We start from the raw sequence: 19,795 nt of genomic DNA, 5'->3' as shown, positions 1-19,795 counted from the left end.
CAATTCTTCAGCACCCAGCCTTCTTTATGGCCCACCTCTCACATCACTATAGGACTACTGGGAAAACCATAGCTTTGACTATAAGGACCTTTGTCGGCACAGTGATACTGTGCTTTTTAATACGCTGTCTAGATTTGTCATAACCTTTCTGCCAAAGTGTCTTTTAATTTCATGGCTGCAGTCACAGTCTGCAGTGATCTTGAAGCCCTCCCCAAAGTAAAATCTGTCACTGTTTCCACATTTTCCCCATCTAATTGCCATGAAGTAATGGGACCAAATGCCATGATCTTAGTTTTTTGAATGCTGAGTTTTAAGCCAGCTTTTTCACTCTCCTCTTTCATCATCATCAAGAGGCTCTTTAGTTCCTCTTGGCTTTCTGCCATTAGAGTGGTATCATCCGCATATCTGAGGTTGTAGCCGCGCGTCTACAGAAAGAGAAAACTGGGGCAGCTGCAGGGCCCTGTCCGTCTCCAATTAGGTTGCTCTCAACTTGCAGACTTCCTTCTTCAGAACTGGTTTGCCCACAATCTTTGTGTCTAAGGGGGCTAGTAGCAGAGTATCCAGTGGTGACCGGTTTAGAAGGTGTAACTATAACAATATGCGAACAGTTATTCTGGCTGTTGGGTCCCTGTGAAGATCATTCTGGAGTCAGTGCTGGAGGTCTCCCAGTAGCCTCCTGGAGGCAGTTGGAACACTGTCCACCCCGTAACTCTTTTCATTTATCTCCCCACCTAGGATTCCAGATCCTTTGAGCTGGACTTGGTCTTCTGTGAGTCTGAGGATGGTTTCATGTATCCTTAGCTATATACTGTGTTGTGTACAACTTGATGTATTAGCAAGGAATGTGTGAATTGGAGAGTTGTTTGGGAGAAATTCACATTTATTTATTTGTTTAAGACCTACGCCCTTTCCATGATCTCAGTAATAGAAAGGGAGAAAAATGCCCAACCCAAAAGGTTGGTTATGCTAATATTCCCCACTGTCCCTGCCAACCCCATTCTACCCCTGCCTGCCCACTCCCTCCTCCATCAGCAGATTAACTTTACTGTTTCTTTCCTTTAAGCTAATTTCTAAAGGGCTTTCACAAATGTACCTGGTGGCAGAAGGTCACCAGCCTGGGATTAAAAATTTGCTAGAGATAGTCCTTGAAAGATAAGCAACTAGTGGCATTTAATGTGCTGCTTTTTCCTCTTCAAAGTGCTTTGCCAGCATTACTCAGGTGGCCCACTCAACACCTGTCACAGATTGGTCAGCAAGATTACAGGGTTGTTTTTTTTTTTTTAAGGCAGGGTTTGGTGTTGTAACTTAAGGTAGTACAGTTCATTTAGACGTCTTGAGCCGGATGTTGATGTATTAACATTCTCAGCTTCTATGCTGACCTTGATTCACCTTCTCTTGTTAAAGTGGTTGCTAAATTTTCTTAAAATCAATCTGATTTGGAAATCCTTAGAAGCAACTTCATTATGGTTTGTATTCTAGTCTCAAATAAGTCTTATGGGTAATAAGATTTCTAGAAAAGAAATACTTTAGAAAAAGACCTGGTTTAGTAAGCTCTAAATTTTTATTTTTCTGCTTCAATCAGCTTTTCTTTTATGGAATCCATTTATAAGGTGTACATGATGCTTTGAAATATATTTGCATTGTGAAATGGTGTCCATGGTCAAGCTAATGAACACATCCATCACCTCCCATAATTACCGTTTTTTTGCTGTGTGGTGAGAACACTGGAGATCTACTCTCTTAGCAAATTTCAAGTGTTTGATACATTTTTATTCATTGCAGTCACTGTGCTGTGCTTCAGGTTTCCAGAATTTATTCATCTTATAATGGAAAATTTATTCCCTTTGATCAATATCTCCTCTTTTCCTCCACCACCCCTGACCCCAGTCTAGGGTAACCACCACTCTAGCCTCTGTTACTATGAATTAGACTTGTTTTAAGATGGAATCCATTTCTTTCTTTTTTAAAAAATACATATACCCCCTCTTTTTTGGATTTCCTTCTCATTTAAATCACCACAGAGCATTAAGTAGAGTTCCCTGTGCTGTACACTAGGTTCTCATTAGTTATCCATTTTATGCACAGTAATGTATATATGTCAATCCCAATCTCCCAGTTCGTCCCCTTTCCCCCTTGGTATCCATTCATTTGTTTTCTACATCTGTGTCTCTATTTCTGCTTTGCAAGTAAGATCATCTGTACCGTTTTCTAGATTCCAAACACATGCATTACTATACAATATTTGTTTTCCCTTTCTGATTTACTTCAGTCTGTGTGACAGTCTCTAGGTCCATGCACACCTCTGTGAATGGCACAGTTTCGTTCCTTTTTATGGCTAAGCAATATCCCACTTTGCCACAATCTTCTCTATCCATTTCTTTAAAAAATATTTCCGGGTAGTTGTGGTCGATGTCGAAACAGACCTACTGTGTATTTCAGCAGTTTTCCATTTCATTCAGTATATGCCATAGGTCACAATAATTATAATAAGCAGGGCAGCACCTACCATTCCTTTTATTAAATGCGTCACCTCATTCCATGTATTCAGCCACCTTATGGACTAGGTATTATCATTACTGCATCACAGACAAAGAGCCTGGGGCTGAAAGGAGTGTTTTACTTGCCCATTGTCACATTAGGTGATGGTTGGTGGTCCAGCTGAGAATAAAACAGGTCTGATGACTACCTGAGTCCCTTCTGCTGCCGCCCCTTAGGCCACAGTGCCACTGTCATAAGCAAAGTATGGCAGCCTGAGTGAAGCATATTCACCTGGAAGAGTTGATGTTTAGACCAGAATTTGTCGTGACCAAAATGCCACTTAATGTTTGTTAATCCAGCAGGCTACTCCCTATAGTCTAATAAAAACATATGGCAGCCTAAAAAGCTACACAAGGGGCTGCAATGTTACATAAATTTAAGGAATAGATTCAAATATAAAAGATCTGGTAGTATCAGGATTATTATTATCTGTGTTTTTATTTACCTCGCAATTTAGAATTTTCACATCATTTTCACACCACTTAGGTCATTGCATTCTCACAGTGAGTTGGGACAGTTGACATTATCCACCACTACTCTAATGCAGAAATGGAGGTTCAACGAGGATTTCTGACTTGCCATTCATGGGCCATGAAGTGAGGCAGCCCACCTCAAACCCAATCATCTATTCTCTGCCTAGGGAATCTGACACCCATGTGGGTTGCCCTGCCCTGGCCCTGTTTGACATGTGGCTGTAGGCTGAAGTTATCCTTGGGTAACTACTAAAGCCACTAAGTGCTGGGTATTGACTTTTGGCAAGCTTGTGCTTTCCTGGGTGCCCACTTCATCCAACTGTTTCTCAACTAGGTCATGTTTACAGGTTTTCTGATTAGATGCACTAGGTTTTGCCTGTGACCTGTTGCTGTGAGCTTTACCTGGTGCCTTTCATGTTAGCAGTATTCAGACCACCAGTTCATCTACAGGACGACCTTCTGCCAGGGGCAGCCAAGCTGACAGACCTTAACTGGTGTCATCTGACACTGGGGGTGACGGTCTGAAAACAGTCTGCAGCCTGGAGAATTAGCCGATGTTGGAGTTAATTGGATTTCTCTTTCTTTTCCTTGCAAATACTTTCTTTTCTCCTGACTCTTCTCTTCCAGGCCTGCACATTTATATCCAGTCCTGGGCATTTGGGTGCATCCTCATTGGTGAGGCCAGTGTGTACTTGTTCCCCTCTTTGCTCTGATAAATATGGCTGGTGAGAAACTATTTTGGGAAAGTATGAAGCTCTTGGAGACAGTGATATCATCATTAGTCAGGCTTTAGACTCTATTGAATAATGTGCATTTTGACTTTAATAGTATCCTTGACATCACTTCCAAAATGAAAAATGATGTGCTTAATCATAATCATTTTAGACTTGGGGAGTAAAAGGTCTTAAGTCAGTGTGAACTTTTCCTTAACATAGTGTTCTAGGTACTGAGTAAATACTTTGTATTATCAATTTCTTGAAGTCCCTCTCTGAACCTCAGTTTCCTCATCTGTAAAATGGTGTAATATTACCTCCTGAGGCTACTCGGTCCTAAGGATTCAAACAACACATGAATGTAAAGGCCTAGAACAGTCCTTAACACTGAGTTGATAGAGTTGCTGTTAACATAGAAATTTAAATAAGACTAAGGCATTTAGAAGATACATTCTTCTAACTGAATGGGCTCTGTTGATTTAATTTAGGCATCCTGTGTCTATCATTGTAAAGGGCCATTCCCAGCACTGGAAATTGTTTTTGCCATGTTTTCTCCACACATTATCAGATTTTAACAAACGGGCTCATATAAATAAAAGTCCTTTGAAAAACAGAAGTGACTTTCAAAAAAGAAAGGAAAAATAGAAGCAGCTATACATATGTACTTTGAAAGTCTTTGCAAAGTAGAAACGACTGTACCATACCAACACTGGCCTTGGTGCCTGATCTCAGGTGTACATTTTCATTTAATCTTCATATCAAACAGTCATCAATTTGAAAATAAGGGAACTTAGACCGAGAAAAGTTAAGAAACATTCTAAGGCTCTTAAAACCAGCAAGTAGTGTTGGGGCATCTCCAAGGGGGCTTTCAGTAAGTAAAGAAAAAGAAAAGGCAAAGGCAAAATATCTCCTTCATTCCTGGTGGAGGCCAGCTTGAGGGTTGGCTGAGTATCTGACCCAAGTGAGCCTTGGTAACTGAACCCCTGGGCAGAACCCCTACCCAGTGGCCAGCATCAGTGACCCGGGACAGGTAGCCCCCTCATGAAGTTCTGCATGGGGGAACGAAGCAGGTGGCTATCCTCTGTGACCAAGCTCAGGCCCACAGGAGTGAAAACTGCATCTGAGCGGAGCCTCCCAGCTGCCTTTCCCAAATCTTCCATGAAGATAAATGAACCACATTTCCAGGGCTACAGTGAACATAAAGGGACACAATTGATCTGCCTTTCCAAAATGGAAAGCTTAAGAGTAGGAAAAGTGCTCTCTATTCACAAATGACAAAGATGATTTTCAAATCCAAGACTGTGACTCAGCTCTAAAGCCCAGCTTTTTCATTAAGCCCTGGGAACACCCCTCCTTGCTGTGGGAAGTTTGAGAGCCGTCTCTAGTTCATCTTCTTTTTTTTTCCAAATAAGCATGGTGTCTTTACTTTTTAATTTTTTGGCTATGCCTCGCGGCATGTGGCATCTTAGTTCCCCCAACCAGAGATTGAACCTGTATAGCGCCCTGCATTGGAAACGTGGAGTCTTAACCATTGAACTACCAGGGAAGTCCCTCTAGCTCATCTTTTTGATCCATCATTTATGTAGTGTCTGATTTATCATTTTAAATGTCTGTTGTAAGTAACAAAATGGAAGAAGAGTTTTTCCTGGTACTGTGGTACCATGCACAGTGATGTGTCAGAACATTTTGAAATTCATATTGATTAAAATAAGTAAGCAATTCAAGCAGCACATTTCCGTTCTCCAGGAGATCTTCCCGACCCAGGGAGCAAACCCAAGCCTCCTGCATTGCAGGCAGATTCTTTACTGTCTGAGCCACCAGCAAAGCCCAGTCTGTAGAAAGAAGTATTCAGAGACAAGTAGCTTGGAAATGAAGCTACCACCTCATCTCTATAAAAACCATAGATTCAGATGGCACGCTTTGTTTTGTATTTCAGTGGATGCATTGTGAGAAGAGCCTTTTGTTTGTCTGCATTTCGGTTATTAAAATTGTTAGGCCTGCCCATAAACCTCTGCAAAACTCTATGGGAAAAAAAACTGGAACAAATATGAGGACGTATGGCCAACTGTTTTGAACAAGTCTTTGTGTTCAGTGTACATTGGTTCATTTGTGTTATGACAGAGTTCCTAGGAGTGGGGACAGTAAGGGGGTCCCCATGTGCTGGCACACTCCTCCCTCAATAAATATTACATGATGGCAGTGTTACCTTTTTGTGTGATATAATTGATCGTTTCAATAATTAATGTCACCAGTGCATGTTTCTAAGAGGACCAAAGGTAAATAATTTACTGTAATTACCAAAGTGGAGTGATATTATTTATTTATTAGAGCTTGAAAAAAAATGGGTCCTTTGGAAAATAACCTTAAGGCCCCAAATGTAGGAATTTTAGTTTACTAAAAAATTAAGTAAGCAGCACCACTACTTCACATTAAATATTTTGCCCTACTCTGGAGGTGAGTTGGGCTTCCCAGATGGCAGTACTGGTAAAAAACCTGCCTGCCAATACAGAAGACTCAAGAGACGGGGGTTCAATCCCTGGGTCAGGAAGATCCCCTGGAAGAGGGCATGGCAACCCACTCCAGTATTCTTGCCTGGAGAATCCCATGGACAGAGAAGTCTGGTGGGCTATAGTCCATAGGGTTGCAGAGAGTCAGGACGCGATTGAAGCAACTACGCATGGAGGGCAGTAGTTCTTTGGGGTCTCTAAAAATTGGTAAAATTGGTAAATGAGGCCAGACTAAAGCCAACATCTAATCTTTGGTTAAACCTTAGAGAATGTGGGCACTTTCTGAAGTGATGTATTGCTCTTTGGGGATGAGGAACCTGGTTCTATAAACTTTTATGAACATCACTGATCACACACCCACCCACCGGCTGTGTCCTCTCTCACTGAATGCAGAGAAAGCTGCTCCTCATTCATTTCTGCATTCTCCTAAGATCTGGATAGGAGAGTGACTGCACATAAGTGCTCTCCAAATTATTGTTCAGTTTGATTGCAGGGCTTATCAAATATACACACCAATAAAAAGTCGTGTCTTGTTATCAGACATACTCATTTGGATTAAAAGAAGAGCCTCCATATATACCTTCAGCCCCTTCTCTCCAGAGGCAGTGACTTGGGGTGCTTTTTGATGACCGAGTATTACAGGGTGCATACAGGTACAGCTCACAGGGTACCCTGCATGGTAGAGGGCTTGTCATCTGTGACTTCCACTGAAGAAATGAGCCTGGAACATTTCACTGGGAAATTTCAGAGAAGTACTCTCCATTTTCAGCCTCGAGGCTCCATCCCTCACTGTCTCTCTGGGAGACCAGTGAAGGTAGAAGTTTGGGTTTGAACATTTGGTATATAAGCTTTCAATTAACCTCCATTTTCACTATGGGGCCTTTAACCTTCTAATCTTTGCCTCTGGTCTCTGTGCCTCTAACTTTCTGCCAAGGATGATGGAGAGCAGTTAGTTATTTGGCAACAGATAAATCAGTGAGGGGATTGTGAGGATCATATCACTTTTATAGAGACTTTCAACCAATCCTTGTTTTTCTGCTGATGTGTTCTCTTATTCTCTCTGTACGTGTGTGTGTGTGTGTGTGTGTGTGTGTGTGTGTGATTTAACACTCAACTTCCGTTTTACTGGGGTTTCAATAGAAAGCAGATCTTTAGCAGGATGAAAAGTGAGATTGATATTGTTTGTGGTCTGTGAAATACTATCTTTCATCAGATTTGGAACATTCTTAGCAATTCTGTCTTCAGATTTAGCCTCTACTTTATTTTCTTCTTCTAAGAGTCCAATTACACATGTGTTAAAGCCTTTCACTGTGTTCTATGTCTCATACCATTTTCTGTGTTTTTCATTCTTTTGAACTATCTACCCTTGACATACACATACCACTATATTTAAAACAAATAACCAACAAGGGCCTACTTTTTATAGCACAGTAAACTCTATTCAATATTCTATAATAATCTAAATGGGAAAAGAATTTGAAATATATAAAACTGAATATAAAACTGAATCACTGAAGTATACACCTGAAACTAACACAGCATTGTAAATCAACTATAGTTCAATATAAAATAAAATTTTTTAAATCTACCCTTCATTTTGTATATTTTTCCACTTACACTTCCAGTTTACTAACCTTGTTTTCTGTTGTGTCTACTCAAGAACTCACGTTATACTGAGAACTGGACAAAGACCCATTTGATTCTTTCTTACACATATTCCAGTGCTCTGTTGAATTATCCAACTTTAATTTATTTTCTCTATCTTTTCTGTTTTCTTAAACATACTAATCATAGTTATTATGATCACTATAGTGAAAGTTCTTATAAGCTTCCTTCAAAATAAAGGATGACCTTGGGATCTGTTTATAGTATCTGGGTATCTTTTTCTGTTTTTGTTCATGTGCTGTGGCCATCCTTGGCAGTTTTTCATTGCATGCTGGACATGATGTATTAAAAACAAGTTTGTAGACATGACACACCCAGTGATGATATATTCCTTCAAAGAGTCACCATCTCTCTGCTATGCAAATACAGGGGTGGTTGAGTCTTCTAATCCAATCAAGATTTTGCTGAAATGAGGCTGGTTTGAAGCCCTGATAAGCCTCAGGCAATCTCTGAACTGTCTCTGGCCCTTCAGGGTCCTTATTTGAAGTTCTGGTATGATCTTTGAGGCCCCTCCCCTTCTAAGTCTCAAACTCTGAATCTTTTTCTCAACTGCCCAAAAGCTCTACTATGCCTTTCAGAAATTTTCAGGTTGTTTTTTCAGCTTCCTGTTGTGCACCGCCCCAGAATTTAGCAGATGTTCTGAACAGAAATCTGTAGCGTGCTTGAGACCACCCAGATCTCCACCAAAACTCTTTTGGTTTTTGTATTCCCCTGCAGGTAGCCCCTGTAGGCACAAAGCCCAGATTGCATCGGCACTGGTAATTGACAAATGCCCTCAAGTTAAGAATGGAAACAAAAAGTCAGCTCATCTTTTTGCAGGTCACCTTCTCTCCAAGTACAGGTCCTCCAGTTTTGCGCCTCAGTTATTCTCTGCTACCTGCAGAGATAGATGATTTCCATACTTACCTGGTGTGCTTAGCACAGCACTAGGCTGCTGCGGGCTTCTCTGTCCCACTTGGAAATAGAAGTCATCAAGATTTATTTATTTTTTTAAGATTCAGAAAAGAAATTTATAGTTGTAGGATTAACTTAAGAGATTTTTGAAGTACTTAAAATCGTGGTTAGAATTACTTCTGTGATCTTCCTTGTGCCATGCCAATTACTCAAGTGGTTTCTTAAAAGACTGAAATAATACAGCATATCAATGAACTTTTATTTTTTAATTCTTAAAACTGCAATGTAGACCTATCGAGAAATATACAGTCAGGCCAGTGGATGCAAAGGGCTGATGACACTGGTTCTTTTATAGAAGGGACTTGAGCACCCCCGGATTTTAGTATCCACAGGCACAGGTGGGTGAGGGGTGTCCTGAAGCTGGTAACCTGAGGATAAAAGAGATGACTATAAGAAAATGCTTATTTTGAATGTTGAACTATCTGGACTGATGGAAACATACAGGTATTTTATAGGTGCAGAGAAACCACTGTCTTGGGTGAGTTGCTGACATAATATATTGTTTATTTTTCAGCATCTAACATTCACAAGAGAATTTGACTCAGATTCTCTTAGACATTACAGCTGGGCTGCAGATACCTTGGACAATGTCAATCTTGTCTCAAGTCCTGTTCATTCTGGGTAAGTAACCAGAAAGTCACTTCTCCTGTTAAATTAACATTGCATTTATCATTTGCAGTTATAAATTCATATTGGCAAGTTTCACATGTATGAAATATTGATCTTCTAAAGGACTTCATTAATGAGTATACGTGGCATATATTTGTAAATAATTAGTAAATTTTTTTCTAGACAAGTCTGCATATCTGTTTTTATTGACAAAAGCACAGTGTTAGAAAGGAAATTAATAAAGTGCTGATGCATAAAAATTGCCTGGCTATTCTGGCAGTACTTTTAGGCCTTTAATTTTGCATTTCAATAAAAAAAATTTTAATATAATCATTTCATTTTACTTTATTCAAATGTTTTTTCTGAGTATATTATTTTCCTGAAATAAAATTATAATGAAGTTGTATTAAAGTTTTTTAAATAAATGAATTTTTAAAAGAAAAGAAACAGTAAATATACCAATGTGTGTACACCAGAAGAGCTATAGTAAAAACCACATCAAAGAGTCTCCTCTTTGCTGCCTGTTAGTCAGGAGGCAGCTCAGAGGTGACCTGCTTCAACTGCTAAATTGATAATTACTCTATTTTTAGATATTGGGTCTTTGCCTAATAGGTAATTAAAACTTGGGATAATCGATGTGTATACAAATGGGAAAGAAATAATTTGAAAATTTCAAAGTATTTTCACCTCTGAAATTGATGTTTAGGCCATAAATTAATTGTAATTCAGGACAAGTACAGATTCATTTTGAATTAAATAAATTAACTATGATTAACATATATGAAGTGCCTTATATATCTTATGAAGTATTTTTTGCTGCTTTGAATTACAATAAAGTGTGATGGCTAACATAGCCAGTACTTGTCATATATCTGGCATTGTGCTAAATCTTTTCACATGTATTATTTAATATTTATTTCAACCTTAAAATGACACTGAGATAAGTTTTATCATTATTCCCATTTTACAGAGGAAAAATCCTAAGCTCAGAATAATGCTACAAATTATTTAAAAAGTTGTTACACAATCATAGCTTCTAACATCACAGTTGTAAAAAAAACAAGTCACTACAATGTCATTTAAACAGAAATAATTTACATGCAGGTGCTTTATAAACTATAAACTACATGGTGGTCTTTGAGTCATCAATGTTGCATTTCTTTAATTCAATTAGAAAAATTCTTAATTATAGTAATATTAATTTTTAAACTGCTTAAAATATTTACATGATTTATAGTATATGGGTCTAAAATTGTAAAAGCAAAAAAAAAAGTCAGAGTTGAGACGGAAAATATAAAACACCCAGAATACATTCGTTCAGTGGGCAAACATATTGAGTTTTTTGAACCAAGTTTAGTGAGTTGGCACCATGTTACCAAAATCTAGAACCAACACTTTGTACTCTACATAGGAAAGAAGAGTCCAAGGGTTTAATTTAGTAAATTGAGAAGCTGAGGCATCATAGGATAATAAAATCAGAAATGAGCTTTCCTCTGCATTGGACACAGTATAGTATTTGAATAGGCAACTTATCTCTCCTTCCCCTTGAATTCATTGCAGACAACAGACTTCTACAGGGAAGGAAAGTAATAGCAGCTAGTTGGGCTTATTTGAAAAGGAGAATACACACTGGTATACACTTGGAACTAGTTCACTAATGCCAGGTCTATGGAGTAGCTTGTACATAGCCATATAAGGCAAATCTTTTTCCAAATTGTCCTACAAATGCCAAATGCCTTGGTTTTGTTTTCTGGTGGTTTTTATTTTTCCTTTGCTTATCATTGACATTTTCTGTTGCTTGCTTCTAATTATCTTACATTAATCTTCCCATTTGCTTTCTAAATTATTTTGCAGCTATTCTTCTCCACTTCCTCAGTATGATTCAAGGTGATAACTGTGTCTTTTATGTGAATCATCCCTTTTTGTATTTTTAATTTATGTGAATTTTTCCCACAGATTGTGTCAGTGTCTGTAAGTGTATCAGCATTTGTCATCCTGCTGTTCCTAAAACTAGAAACATTCATGTGTTAGTTTTAAAATCATTTGTAGAATTCCTGCTTTAGTTTAAATATTAATAAGATACAATGAATATGATTCAGTATTACCTTTTCATTTGTTTTTGTCAGTTACAGTGCATGAAATTTTATTTTGTATACAATATGTAAGAAGTGAAGTTGCTCAGTCCTGTGTGACTGTTTGCGATCCTCTGGACTGTATAGCCTAGCAGGCTCCTCCATCCATGAAATTTTCCAGGCAAGAGGACTGGAGGGGGTTGCCATTTCCTTCTCCAGGGGATCTTCCTGACCTGGGGATGGAACCCAGGTCTCCTGCATTGCAGGCAGACGCTTTATCTGCTGCACCACCAGGGAGGAGTTTAAAAAACAAATTGCTGTATTTCATGATGTTATTGAATAATAGGACTCAATATTATGCTTACCATTTACCCCATATGTCCTCAATCTTTTGGCTCTATAAAGCTGAAAACCTTAGAACAATAAATAATCGGTAATGAGCCCCAGCTATGTGCTGGGTGCTATGCAGAATATATAGAAAGAGATTCTTCCAATTTGTCATTAAAATCTTCTAAGCCATGGTTTTTCCGTTTGGTTCTGATATTCTCTGTAGCTGGGATATTTTTATATTGACACTGGTAACCTTCTTACACTACCTTCAGTGTATATATGTATATATATTATATACCTATAATATATATTTCATTTATTTATATGTGTATAAATAAATGAAATTTATCACTCAGTTGTGTCTGACTCTTTTAGACCCCATGGACTGTAGCCCACCAGTCTCCTCTGCCACAGGAATTCTCCAGGCAAGAATATTGGTGTGGATTGCCATGCCCTCCTCCAGGGGATCTTCCCAACCCAGGGATTGAACCTAGGTCTCCCACATTGCAGATGGATTCTTTACCGTCTGAACCACCAGGGAAGCCCATAATATATATTTCATTTATTTATATATGTATATATTTTTCCATATTTTTTCAATGTTAGTAACCAAATCTGACCTAGGCAATTTCTAAGCACACTTAACAAAATAGTTTTATTTATTGGCTTATTCAATAAACATTTACTGTGTGCTTATTATGTGTGAGAATCATGCTCAGCTCTGCAGGTAGAGCAGTGAAAAGACAAACCTGATCTGAGCTATTATGTGTGTGAATGAGACCCAGCTGTTTGTTGCCAGGGCAAACAAGGGCCTCTCAGTATAAATACTCCAGTGTTTATTTGTACCAATACAACTGCATTTTCAAACCCTGAGTTTATCTTGAGTCATTTTTCATTTATTCTGTTACTGTTAGTCCCAACCACAAGTTCCTTTTTAACTACTAAAAGCTGGGAAAGATTGGATTTTTGTCTTGGGCTTCCTTATAATATTGCCACATTGTCTTCAGTACTGGGTAAAAAGTGGTAAGCTTGTACATGTCTAAGGAAATGAAGGCTCCCAGAGTAGCTGCAAGGGAGCCCTGGATCATTCAGCTCTGGAGACAGTTCATCTGGACATTTGTACAAGTGAACAAGGATCTTTGTTTTTGAATAGGAGGGAGTTTGGTTTTTGTTTTGTTCTGTTTTTGAGGGGGTCTGTCTCTTGCCCTCATACTTTGAATATCCCTGTGATTCCAGTCTTTCAAAGTAGATACAATAATATCAAAACATATAAAAACCATTAATTAATCCAGAGGAAAATGGCTAAATCCAAAATGAGCAAAAAGGTATGAAGTTGACTCACCTCACTGATGACCACAGTTGGTTCTGAAAATCTGCTGGGCTGAAAGGTGATCCCCATGCACCTGCCTCTCTCCATGGGGATAGTGGGCTGATTTGCTTCTTTGACAAGGTTACTCTTTCAAGGTCAAGAAGCATCACTCTTTAGGAAGGGGTCTCCAGCTAAGACCTCCAAGCAGAGTCTGAAATCTATTTGGGGGGATGTTAGAACTGTTTTACAGAAGAGTAAACAGTAGAGGATTTTGATGGATGGGATTGTCCGCCCCCATGCCCACATACACACACCAAATACTGTAGATATTCAGACAGTTTTCTAAATATCAACATTTGGTGCTCTTCCACGAATAAGCATATTTTCATATGTGAGAACTAAAATGTAAAAATATGTGTTTCTGTTCCCCTGTCTGACTTGCACTCTTCCATATGTTGGGCTCATTGGTTTATGTTCACTAGAGCGCTTTACAACCCGGTGACAAAGGTGTGATGAGTCACGGAGGTCTTTTTTTCATGAGCATATGATAGGAATCAAGATATTACCCAAATAAGCTTGGGATTAGCAAACTATTATACATAGGATGGATAAACAACAAGTCTAACACAGGGGACTATATTCAGTAACCTGTGATGAATCATAATGGAAAAGAATATGAAAAATAATATATATATATGTGTGTAACTGAATCACTTTGTTGTACAGCAGACATTAACACATTATAATTCAACTATATGCCAATAAAAAATTTTAAAAGATACTACCCAAATATAACAGTTAATTCTTTACATCTTCATAGCTGCAAGCACAAGCAGATAGTTTTTCTTCCCTAGCTTTAATATAGCATCCAATGACAGAATTATCTAGAGATGTTTTCTAAAAAGTCAGTTCAACAATTTTTGCATTTCTGTACAGATACTCAAGTGTAGGTTATTTTAAACAGTTTTTAAAGCCAAATTGATAACTGAAAAGATTAAATCCCTTTCCATCAAAATTGCCTTAGTAAAACTTTAGTCATTTTCTGCTTTTATTCATTCCTGCTTTGTGAAAATAGTAAAAATTAGAGTGTCGGTATGATTAAATATACATTTATTTTCTGAGTTGTTCACGTTTAAGACATACTGTGGAGTTTCATCTTAACTGCTGGGGGAAGACATTCCATAGTCAGCAAATGGCCCTTTGAATATAATTTAAACCACCCACAGCAACCACATACAGTGGTTTTGTTTAGGGGACTTTGCTTTTAAATGCAAGACAGTCCTTAATAGCCAGTTTTTATTCCAGCTTTGAAACATTCACTATTCCTTTAGTTTGAGCATCGACAGAGTGGTTGACTTCTGTTCAGAGGCCATTTGCCACCAAAAATAAATTGTCGTGTTTTACACTTTTGCTCAGTTCACAAGTCGAATGCATGTTTGAGGTATTTACTTCCAGTTTATTCTTAAAGAGAGGAAGTGACCTTGTCTGTCACTTGAACATGTAACTTCAAAACTGACTGTGAAGACGGTTGTGTCTCTCCCTGACTCGGCCTCTGATCTTCCTCTGCAGGTTTCTGGTTAGCTTTATGGTGGATGCTCGAGGGGGCTCCATGAGGGGAAGCCGTCACCACGGGATGAGGATTATCATTCCTCCACGCAAGTGTACGGCCCCCACCCGCATCACCTGCCGTTTGGTAAAGAGACATAAACTGGCCAACCCACCCCCCATGGTGGAAGGAGAGGGATTAGCCAGTAGACTGGTAGAAATGGGTCCTGCGGGGGCACAATTTTTAGGGTAAGTCGTCTTGTCGATTTTCATCTTGGCCCTTATACCACATCTTTGATTTTCTTTACCCTTGTCAATTAAATTAAATCTATTGAGTTAACTGTTCAATCTATTGAGTTGGACCATTTTGATCGATTACAGCATTGGTGTAGAATCAAAGGTCACAAAGCTATGTAATTCTGTGCAAAGCTGGTGGGCTGGCACTTCCTTAGCTCAGTTTGCTGGTCAAAGCTTTTACTAACCGAGAAGCATGTTTTCTGCTCAGTGAGTGCACGGAACCCCAGCAGCCCCCGTGGAAGTCAAGGCACCACTCTTACATGTGGCATATTGAATAAATGGCTATTTTGGGTACATGTCTTCTAAATGATAATTTTTGGGGGAAACGATCCATTGTGACTTTAAGAGAAAAAAATGAATTTATTTTCTGAGGTGGCACTTGGGTGCAAACCAGGCAGGCTCTGTCATGACTGACAGTTTGTTCACAGTTTCCCCTTCTTGTTTCTCTTCCTGCTGCATGGATGTTATTCAGTAAACTGCATCTTCCCACCAATCCTCCCCCTGTAAATGAGGGTGAGAGCTTGGTTAGCCGAATCCTGCAGCTTGGGCCTCAAGGAACAAAATTTATTGGGTAGGATCTTTATAGACAAGATACAGAATGTCTACAATTCTTTTTCCATTTTCAATTTTTTTCTGTCACACCCATGGTCTTATTCTTGTCTTAATTTTATTTTCAGTTTTTAATGCTTTCAGTTGATGTATGTCACTGAAAGAAAAAAAAAAATCATAGTGGCTTGACTTAATGTAGCCCCGCTACCTCTCTTGTGCTTTTCAAGCATGTGGAATTCACTGCAAGCATTCTGCTTTCATAACTTTGTGCTTTTGTAAAATTTACTTTCATTTGAAATATTTCAACTGATTATGGTAGTTTTTAAGATAGACTGAAGGTCTAATTTTAACCCAGTGTAAGAGAAGGTATTTGCAGACTCTGAATCAACATTTGCTATAAATGATATATATGTGTGTGTATATATATATATATATATATATATATCTGTGTGTATATATATATGTATGTGTGTGGAGTTACATTTTTGTAAAAGTACTTATGCATACTAAGTAAACTTTATGGACTTTGAGAAGGAGAATCATCGATAAGTAAACTGATTTTGAAAAAAATGTTGGGAATACAAGATATTTAAAGAAAACCAAATGGGCAGCAGGTAGAATATTTACTAAAGTTATTAAATTATTTTGTTTCCTTCTGTTTAAGCTGAAATGTGTTGGTGTTCGTCTGTCTGCTTGTCTGTCTGACTGGTGTGTTGGCCTTGGCAGTCTGCATGAAGAAACCTGTTATGAAAACTTATGCTTGGCTTTCACCTTGATCCCAGACCCTCATTCATTTCTTCTCTCCAGTATTGTTGAATGTCATACACAAAGCCACATTCCTTAAATATTTACAGTGACAGTATCTGATACATCAACCTGCAAAGATTGTATCTAGTTCCCCCCCCCCAAAAAAAATTAATGTCTGATCCAGGTGTGGTTAAAAATATGGTAAACATCTTAATAACTCTTGAAATTACTAACACTGTTAGGAATAGCTGATTCTGCTTTTACCCATCAAAAAATAAAAGCATTATAAAAAATCTTTCAAGCCCTTAGTTTTAACTAATGATAAGTATTTTGCCAAAAGTAAAATTTTCACACCTATCATCCTATTTTAAGTGAATGCTTTTGTAATAACTCAGATATTAATATGTTTTATGTCATTTGGTCATTACAACTACTATCACTTTTTATGCTGTTACATATTTAAGCCTGTACCTTCTGTTCCCACTTGTACACAATCGCATAGGCTAAGAGGTGAGGTTATATACAACCTCTGTAGGAGAATAATGATACTGTCTACTTAAATGTCATAAAATAAAGCTGCACAATCCAACTACATAAACTGTGTGTGATTGTGGTCTGCTTACTTCCATTCATCTTTTTTAGCATTTATCCTACTTTAAAATTTAACAGAATTATTCCTGTGCTTGATTGGGTAGCTTCAATTTGCAGCCATTTTTTTACATTCTTTTGCAAAAGGACACTGTCAAAGATTAACAGATTGTTATAAGACAATTTCAAACCAATAGTGCTTTTTCAGAGAGTTTAATTCCTATGCAGTCTTACAAGAGTGAGGAAATTAAGCTGCCCATTTCATAACTTAAAAATTAAAGAAACTCTCTTGACTATACAGGCCATGAAAGTTATCAAAACTGACCGTTGGAGGGAGTGGATTGTTATATTGATTGTTTTCTTGCTAAGGGGAAAAAAAATCAGTTATCTTTCAAAATAATTTACAAAATTTCTTTAAAGAAATGACTGTGTCCTTTTAAATCATGAGTGTTTTGTATAATATACCTATTGTGTTCTTAAAAACGGACCAACTTTCTTTCTTATGGTCTATTTTAATAACTTTCAATTCCTCGATTTCTAATGTGTGCTGAATATTTTCCCTCTTTTAAATCAAATGCCTAACATATGATAGGCCCCAAGAATTGTTTGTGAATGAATGAATGATGGCATGTTTTCAGGCTTCTAATATATTATTTAATTAGCAAATGATTCTGCAGCTTTGAAATCATTCCCAACCTTAGTGGCACCTCTGATTTTCAAATAAATATTGTCAGTGAAACATTTTAAAACGTATGAAACTATAAACACATTTCTTTTGATACCAAAATAATGTGGCTTTTTTTCCAGCCCTGTCATAGTGGAAATCCCTCACTTTGGGTCTATGAGAGGCAAGGAGAGAGAGCTCATTGTTCTTCGCAGTGAAAATGGTGAAACATGGAAGGAGCATCAGTTTGACAGTAAAAATGAAGATTTAACTGAATTACTTAACGGCATGGATGAAGGTAATTACAATGACTACATGTTTCTGTAAATGTCTGTAGGCAGGAATCAAATGAATGACCAGACTAAAGGAAACAGTGCTCGAATTTCATTCATTTGTATTTTAAAGTGGGAATCGGGTTCCTCAGCAGTTGTTGTTTTCTATGTCTAAGGCATGAAGTTCAATTTCATCTAAAAAACTAATCCTATCCCAATACTAATGTACGAATTTCTGATAATTCTCTCAGTCTTAAATCAATTATTATATCAATCTTTCCAAAGCTTAAGAAAGTTTTCTAAGTCAAAAATGTGTAAGGAGGGGGTAAAATAATAATGGAAGGTATGCAAAACATGTAGAGCATTTTTAAGAAAATACATTCACTTTTTAAAAAACTGTTATTGCAGTATGTTTGACTTACAATGTTGTGTTAGTTTCAGGTGTCCAGCAAAGTGAATCAGTTATACATATACATGTATTGACTCTTTAAAATTCTTTCCCCATATGGGTTATCACAGAGTACTGAGTAGAGTTCCCTGTGCTGTACAATAGGTTCTCAGTAGTTATCTATTTTATATATTGTAGGGTATGTATGTCCATCCCAGTCTCTCAGTTCTTCCCTCCCCCCATTACTCCCTGGAAACCATAAGTTTGTTTTCTACATTTGTGACTCTATTTCTGTTTTGCAGATAAATTCATTAGTACCTTTTTAGACTATATATGTAAGTGATATAATATGATATTTGTCTTTCTGACTTCACTCAGTATGACAATCTCTAGATCCAATCATGTGACTGGAAATATATATATGATATTTTCTGTATCCATTCCTCTGTCGATGGACATTTGGGTTGTTTCCGTGTCTTGGCTATGATAAATAGTGCTGCAGTGAACACTGGAGGACATGTATCTTTTCAAATTATTGTTTTCTCCAGGAGTGGGATTGCTGGATCATATGGTAGTGTTTACTTTTTGTTTTGGGAATTATCATTTCCATCCCCTTTCTTTTATCTCAGTCTTCTCCCAGATCATTCTTATAGACTTTTAATTTCTCCTTGATTCTAATCAGTTTTTTAAAAAATGAAGTTCAGGCTAATGATTGGAGTCTGTGGTGCTTCCAGTGTCTTTTTCCTTGATCTGGTAAGACTGACCTACAGCAAGCATGTCATTTTCTCATATACACCTTCTTCAGGCTGCTAACCCTTAGAATCATAGTAGTTTTTCTTAGCAGACATTATGAATAGACTTGTTTTGAGAGTGGGTACTTGGTATAGTGTTTTCTTTTTTAAATGTTAAAAAAGAGAGAGAGAGGTAGAGCAATCTCACCATAAAGAAAGCTAACCTTTATACTAACTTGCTAGTCCCTCAACATCCAGCAACTGTTTTATATAGCATTTTTACTGGAGATATAATTCACATACTATAAAATTCACTACCTTCACATTTAATTCACTGGCTTTTGGAAAGCTTCTAACATAGTCTCTCCTGGTTGTAAAGTGTGCATGAAGGAGATACACAGACTCGAGGGTGTCTGAGGGATGACTATGGACAACCTCTTGGATCCCCATGAGCCTCTGTTCCTTCTGCAAAACGGAGATTACCTTCCTCACTTCATAGGGCTGCTGTTAAGAAAAAATAGTCATTATGTGAAGCACTTTTCAAATACAGCCCTTGTTACATACTCAGCCCTTGATAAGTATCAGCTATTATCACTATTATATTCATTCTATAGAAAAAAATTATCATACCAAAGATTTTGTATAAGACACGGTGAATCACAGCCAGCCAAGAATTTTAAAATGTCTTTACAGCAGCGTAAGGGAGTCTATTCATTGTTGAGAGTCTACATTCATGAGGTACTGGTGAATGCATTTATATATTAAAATTTTAAATGAACACATACTACCGCAAGATAGGTAGTTTTAATCCTACTTTATAGATGAAGGAACTGAAGTTCAAATA

General features: G+C 37.7%; 1 protein-coding gene across 3 annotated transcripts in view; it reads left to right on the top strand.

The window, feature by feature from the left end:
* ANK3 (ankyrin 3) overlaps nucleotides 1-19,795 on the top strand; it is a 366,464-nt gene that overhangs the window by 266,002 nt on the left and 80,667 nt on the right. For all 3 annotated transcript variants that reach the window (XM_070470691.1, XM_070470692.1, XM_070470693.1), the window contains 3 exons: nucleotides 9,365-9,471; nucleotides 14,740-14,964; nucleotides 17,704-17,858. In XM_070470691.1, the coding sequence (XP_070326792.1) occupies nucleotides 9,365-9,471; nucleotides 14,740-14,964; nucleotides 17,704-17,858 (487 nt within the window). The remainder of the gene's footprint in view (nucleotides 1-9,364; nucleotides 9,472-14,739; nucleotides 14,965-17,703; nucleotides 17,859-19,795) is intronic.

This window comes from Odocoileus virginianus, chromosome 7 (genome assembly GCF_023699985.2).
Source record: "Odocoileus virginianus isolate 20LAN1187 ecotype Illinois chromosome 7, Ovbor_1.2, whole genome shotgun sequence".
Lineage (NCBI taxonomy): Eukaryota > Metazoa > Chordata > Mammalia > Artiodactyla > Cervidae > Odocoileus > Odocoileus virginianus.
This window is presented reverse-complemented; position numbering and strand designations above follow the sequence as displayed.